The sequence below is a fragment of the Daphnia magna genome, linkage group LG3 (genome assembly GCF_020631705.1).
Source record: "Daphnia magna isolate NIES linkage group LG3, ASM2063170v1.1, whole genome shotgun sequence".
Taxonomy (NCBI): domain Eukaryota; kingdom Metazoa; phylum Arthropoda; class Branchiopoda; order Diplostraca; family Daphniidae; genus Daphnia; species Daphnia magna.
In genome coordinates this window covers 11558672-11565431 of record NC_059184.1, presented here as the reverse complement: position 1 = coordinate 11565431, position 6760 = coordinate 11558672, and the positions used below count along the sequence as shown (strand labels likewise).

At 39.3% G+C, this 6760-nt stretch overlaps 1 protein-coding gene across 3 annotated transcripts; it reads right to left on the bottom strand.

Moving 5' to 3' along the window:
• Nucleotides 1–4587: 4587 nt before the first annotated feature.
• Nucleotides 4588–6433, bottom strand: LOC116928498. Of its 3 annotated transcripts, XR_004397271.2 has the most exons (4): nucleotides 6156–6432; nucleotides 5497–6092; nucleotides 5025–5320; nucleotides 4588–4967 (listed from the first exon to the last, which is right to left on the bottom strand). XR_004397271.2 is itself a non-coding variant. In XM_032935589.2 (2 exons), the coding sequence occupies exons 1-2, from the start codon at nucleotides 5849–5851 to the stop codon at nucleotides 5058–5060; spliced, it is 618 nt and encodes a 205-aa protein (XP_032791480.1). In that variant the 5' UTR covers nucleotides 5852–6432; the 3' UTR covers nucleotides 4588–5057. The 3 variants fall into 3 exon arrangements, 1 of the variants encoding a protein (XP_032791480.1); XR_004397270.2 differs by having other exon boundaries at nucleotides 5497–6433; XM_032935589.2 differs by having other exon boundaries at nucleotides 4588–5320; nucleotides 5497–6432.
• Between the last annotated feature and the right edge of the window lie 327 nt (nucleotides 6434–6760).

Below are 6760 nucleotides of genomic sequence, written 5' to 3'. Positions count from 1 at the left end.
TTAAAGATTTGAAAACATTTGATTTTACGTGTTTTTGATGCAAGTGGCTAAACAAAAACCATTCCATGAAAAAGCGTGGTTCTTCCAAATTTTCCAATTCCACAAATTATTCGGGTTTTATTCCATCCAGGGGTCCACTAATCAGAAAATTTCGGGGAAATTATACCCACATATGATGAATTGTATTAACAACCCAAAAAATTTGAAAAAAATACGAAAATGTTGCTTTTCCCCACTTACTTGGGGGTTGCTAAGGCTTACCCCGAAAGACTAAAATCCTTTTTTGCAGTGTAATCCTTTGTGCGAATTTTTCCATTTAGCGTGTAAATTAAACTTACAATGAGAGCATCTCCATCTTGGGCCAGCTGCTTCGTCTATGAATATCAAAGAAAAATAGTTACAATGTATTGCACAGGCTAATTAGTGGTAAACTTACCAGAAACTCCCTACATCTTCTTTTTTTATTTGATGAGTATTTTCTGGTTTGTTTATCAACGAAACGGCTGGTCTTCATGACGCCTAATTTCTCACATTTTTTATGCTTTGGCACACCCTTATTATCCGTATTGTTTTCAGAAGATGAAGGCTCTTCCTCGTACTTTTCGCTAAGATTACCTGAAATATATTCATGCTAGCCATTCTTGCGTTGATTTAAATTTCTTTTAACGGAACAATATGGCCATGAGCATCAAGAGATGGCGTTGACAGCCAGCAACTCCCATTAGGATAACGACGCTTCAGATTTGAAATACCGATTCAATGCGGAACTACGGCCATGTTGGTCGAAATGATCCGCAATGGCTGATTGAAATCCAAAAGGACTGTCGGATTGCTCAGCTTTCACGGCTGGCCCAGCTTTTACGGCCGGCTCAGCCTCCACGGCCGGCTCAGCTTCCACATCCCACTCAGCCTCAACGGCCGGCTCCACCTAGTCAGACAGCAAAGCCACGCAGTAAAGCACAGCCTTGCCGTCCGGCTACGCCTTCCCAATTGAATTACGATGACGGGATTTTCTACGATGTATACATTAATTTTAATTGCGAAAAAAAAATGAATAAAATATTAATTCCTTCTTTCATTAGGAAGATACTCGTATCCCATATAGCACATTTCTGCCGTCGGATGTCCGAATCATGGCCGAACATCCGTTAGATATCCATGTACTCAATGGGTAGTTCCAGGGATGTCCGTCGGCTAGTCACCTTGGAAGTGCAATGGATGTGCGAAAATTATATTCTACGGACCTCCTTCCAACAGCCAAGAAGATTTTCAATTGTTTCATTTAAGGATCGGCCTCAAGCCCATCGGGGCGCTTATTTGCCAATCGGGTTTCTCATTTCGGGCCAACGAGGCGTGGCTCAGGGTGAAAAATTCTTCTCCCCGAATTCAATTGGGGTTTAATCGAGGTACTTAATCAGGGAAACTACCCCGATTGCAAACAATCGATTCATCGATGCAAAAAACATAATCGATTGACTGTTTTACCCGATCTATCCGATAACAACCCCGATAATAGCTCGTTCTACCCGCCTGCCCCGATTTTTACTCTGAAACCGAAAGAACGGCATTTGTAAAAAATTGCGTCGGGGCAACGGGTTGACCTCAAATATTTCCCCGCACTGCCCCGGTTGAAAAAGTCGCACCTCAATTCAGCCTCGAATGCACTTTATCGGTGCGGGGCGGTTAACTCGATTAGAGCTAATTGATGCCGATCGCTAAGTTTCATTATTAATTGTCAAAATTTATTTTTTTCCAAAAGGGGAGAACTTAACCGTGTTCAAATTTTTCCCTTGAACGTATTTTTATTTTTAGTCCAGCATTCAATACGAAAAATAAAAAAAAATAAAGGAGTAGTTATCTATTTGCCGGGTGGTTTATTTTTAAATTTTTTACAAAAAAAATGAATAAAATATATGTAAGTCGTGAGTTTGTTTGCACAGGCTTGCCGTTTAGCTTACGGGTACCAAGCCATTGGAAATTAACTTACAGAAAATATATATTATTCGGCATTTAATAATATTCGAAGCAAGTATACTTATGATAGGATTTTAATTTCAAATAGTAAAAAACTATTTTAAACTTAATAAATCATACTGAAGTTTAACAATTCGAAATTAATTAAATTATTTATTATTTAATTTAAATATAATATTATAATAATTAATTAATTATTTAATTAATTATTTAATTAGTTTAACAATTCGATTGGTTTGTTCTAAAATGACAGTTAATATATGAGTCGATTGACACAGTGGAATAATATTTGACTGGGGTGCGGGATACTCGAGTTCGAATCCCGATATAGTCTAATGTTTTTTCAAGATTATAGGTCCAATATATGTCATATTTATAGCCAAATGAAAGCCCGTTCGGATATCATCAGAATGTACGACGGTGCTGTTGAGGGAGGTCAAAACCAAAAAAAATTGCATCCATAGAACATCCGATTGGGATCGACATCGATCTCCAGCATAACATTCAGAAAGGCTACACCTACTCCATTGACAACGACGTAAATATTCACAGGCAGCTGGAACATAAGCTAAATTGTTTCGGTAAGCAACATTACCCAGCTCAAGCCCTAAATGCGAGTTAAAATTTGTTGTATCAGTATTGGAATTTCTTTGGTTCGTCATTAATTGCGTGAAATCTGAGCTAAACCCAAGTCAAAATCTGGAATATCTCGGTATGATAATCAACTCGAATCTCCTCTCCCTCGCTCTACCCGAGGGAAAAGTCGATGCCATTTTTAAGCTCTGTTTAGACTCCCTTTGGTCGGGCAAGTCTGGGTGAGTAAGCTTTCGAGATCTGACGAAAATCGTGGGAAATTATTCTTGTGTCCTTCCCACGGTGCCATTCGTCGAAGGGCATCTTCGTAAATTGCAGTCGTTCTACATTTCCCCCTTCCATGAGGACATGGATAGATCTGTCTGCCTCACGCCGGAGGCAAGAGCAGATCTACTCTGGTGGGCGACGCATTTAAAATCGGTAATTCTTTTTTCCTGGTGCACCAGATCTCTTTATTTTTTCTGGTGCCTCTCTCCCTGGTTGGAATGCTGTCTGTGATGGATCCCGTTGTCGCGGTCCATGGCAATTACCAGACAAATTTCGTCACATTAACGAGTTAGAATTGACGAGCGCTTTGTTCGCGCTTCAGAGTTTTACAGCTTCATCCGCTAACATTTCGATCCACCTTTTCTTGGACAATTTTCCACCGCCGTCGCATATATTAACAAATGCGGAGGAACCCATTCTAAGGCGCTTTCCGACATCACCGCTCAAATAGACTTATGGGGCGAAGACCGTAAAATTTCCATTCCGGATTCTCATTTACCGGAAAACACCAACATAATTGCTGACGAAGAGTCTCTGACATCTTTAGACTGAGGCGATTGGATGCTTTTATCAGAGGAGTTCCGGAAAGTGGCAGGCAAGTGGACACTGACCTCTTTGCATCCGCCTGAAAGGCCCAAATTCCTCGGTTCGCTACCGCAAAGCGCAACACAGACTCCATCCGAGAACGAACTATAGCCCGAACTCCACCAGTCAAAAGATCAGATGATCTAGCTGCAGAGATCGGTTCTATGTCCGATCTAGGCTTGTAAACTTTTCTACCAGGTTGCAATTTTGGACGGACATAGGTCCGTCCACGGAAAACCAAAAGCTTTGTTGTTTACAGCGACCCAAACCTCTGAAAAATATCGCTTTCTCTGGCCATTCTGTTTCAGATAGTTTGAAAACCGAAATGTCTGTTTTTGATTTCAGTTTTCACCTTAAAACAAAGAGAACTGGCCGTTTCTTTTCTGATATCGTTGTTTCAGTGTAAGGATAGAAAGAGTGGCGTTTTTTTTATGAAAATTGGGGGGGCTACAAGATCCCTTTAAAAAACAATAAGAGAAGGCAGAGATAGCGGTAATACGGGCTTGTGCTATATAAGAGAAATAAGGGAGGTATAAGGCAAGATCGTTCCAACGAAGCCGTTTCTTACTCGAGATCAAACTTAGAACCTAACAACTGAAGCCCACTGAATTTAAATTAATCTTCGAACCGAACATGTATTGATAGATTATTTTTCAAATTTGTCATTGCATCGAATCAAAAGAATGTCCTCTAATATTGAAGGAGTCAAATTATTTCGATTAGCAGAAAGAACAAACTTGAGGCTAGAGAAACATATTTCTACGCTGACTTGAGTAACAGGGACCCCATGAACAATTTCGAGAAGAATAAATAATTCTGGCATGTCAGTTCGTGCATTATACCACCACTCCAGTACATTTTCAGTCGCATTCATTCATTTCTTCACGGGTGACCTTCAAAGTTTTCCAAACGGTGATCGATTCGTTTGTTTTCAATGGTGAATGTTGGAGAAACGATTGAATTTTCACGTTCCCGCAAGGCTGATTCCAACTTATCAAGAGGCTCAATGAAAGACTCAACTTGTCCGTGTGGGAAAGAGTTATTGTTAGATTCTCTGTCTAAACTCATTTGATGGACAGTTTGCCACGGATTGATCAAATAAGCTTTGGCTTTTACCCTCTCATCAGTAGATAGAATTACTTAATAAGCAAAACAAGTTACTATTAGTTATACAAAGCGAATCTATTTTATTTCAATTAACCTTAAATCTAGGATCTAGTTATATAGCTGATCGAAAAATGTCATTATCCATCAACATATTTTCCCGTGTTTGAAGAGCCGCGGAAAAAGCTTTCGCAAATACTGTGTCGATTTCTTCTACCTCCATTTTACACGACGTCAACAGTTAGTAAAAATCCCCTATGGTCAGCTGTTCCATTTGTAACCTGACTGATGCTTTTCGGGCCGGCTCGGGAACGGAAGATATCCCCTGGATGCCAATCCATTGAATCTCACTGATCTTTAAATCTGCACGAGAATTTTCTGTTTCGGTGATGAAGTCCCGAAGCTCAAGAAGACGAGCTAGCATCGCAAATGTCGGGTTCCACCTGTCGTTATAAAAACATAATTCAAAAAAAGGGACATACTACAGTTATTTATATTACACGTGGTTTTCCCATCAAGTGTTGTTTTTTCAGTTAACTACGCCGAATCGAAACCATAAACACCGGATTTTTTAAAGCTTTCATCGCCGCACGGGCTTTTGCAATTAATCTGTTAACAGATTTCAATTTAAACTCGTCCAGCACTGCGATTTGTAATAAGTGCGCTGCACACCGAAATCCACGCACAACATCGCGAATGCTTTCCGAGAGTTCGTTAATAACAAGTTCTTCTTTTTCTTCGTCATTATTTATGTCAAGTTCATCAAAATCAATGTCTTCTTTTCCTCCGTCGCCATCTAAGAAAAATTGCACAGATTTTATCATGTTGCTGCCGTTATCAGTTGTAAGAGAATAAATCTGAAAGCAGAAATCCCTTAACTGGAGATGCACTCCAGAATCAATTCTTTTACATGTTCTCCTGAATGTCTCCCATATACTACTATCATTCCAAGTGTTTTTAGAACTATTTTACCTTTTTCAGCATATTGGATGTTTATTCCAAGTATATGACGATCAAGCGGTGTGCAACAGTCAAATTTCACACAGAAGAGTTTCCCTGCTACCTCTTTGGAAATAGAAGCGCGTCTATCAGATGCCACTTTAATTATTTCTTGGCGTATGTTTTGACAATTAATCGCAGAATTAGGTTCAAAAACTTTAATTATAGGGTCAAAAATCATTTGAAAACCACTATCTTGAACTGATTGAACTGCCATTTGGCGGTCGTCAAGCCAAAATCCACACAAATCCTGGAATTCCACATGTTCAAGGCTGGGTAAAGGAGAATTGTCCCTTCTTGAAGCAGCTCCTTCATGTAAGAATAACATTTGTGGCAGATTGCTCTGTTATCCACAATAGTTAAGGGAATAATCACTCGGAAGATAGAAGGAGTACGTCTGGCACAATTGTATTCTTCTAATAGCACTTGAATTTCTGTCAATCAATCAAACGTTATGGTATATGACCTTTGTGGTTACATAGTAAAGACAAGGAAACATTTAACTGCTTGTGAAGCTTGTAAGAATTTGGGGCGTTGCACTGAACTTGATTCACCCAAAGATTTTACAGCTGACCAATATACAGCAATGAGAAATCATGGTTATTGACAATAATTACTTTTACTGATAATACCTGATAAGTAATTATTGATTTGAAGACACTTGACTCAGGTAAATTGTTGCTGATTCTCTAGCTTTTATTCAGATTCTGACACAACTTATAATGGCGTCTGCTCTACCTTGTTGAACAATTGCGAAGAAGGAACATTAACCGAGATCGGCCACCAAGAAGACGCTGAACACAGCACCCCTGGCGGCCTTACACATACTATAAATCAAAAATAGTGGGCTTGCGAACTAGTCGGCCCGACCTAGTTAATTTTCCGTCAGGTGGCGGGTCGTGATCCGCAACAGTTATCCAGTTTACGTTACAGTACCTTTTTTGAAACCATTAGGATTGTTGAACTAATAATTCAGTCACATTTCAAAAATCTCAATCACATTTACATGCAAGATTCATTTGAAGTTTGTTGTGACAAAATTTCAGAGTCGCATGCTATTTCACTCTTCTGTGAAGAACACAGAGACTACAATCTGAAATATCTAGTCATGGAATACGTCAAAGTTCGTTTTCACTTAGAGAGTAAGCGACTAAGAAAGTTGTTGGTGTTACCGTCGAAAACTAAAGTACAAACTAACTTTAAAATAGCCAAGAATTCTTAATGAAAGGAAAGTTGG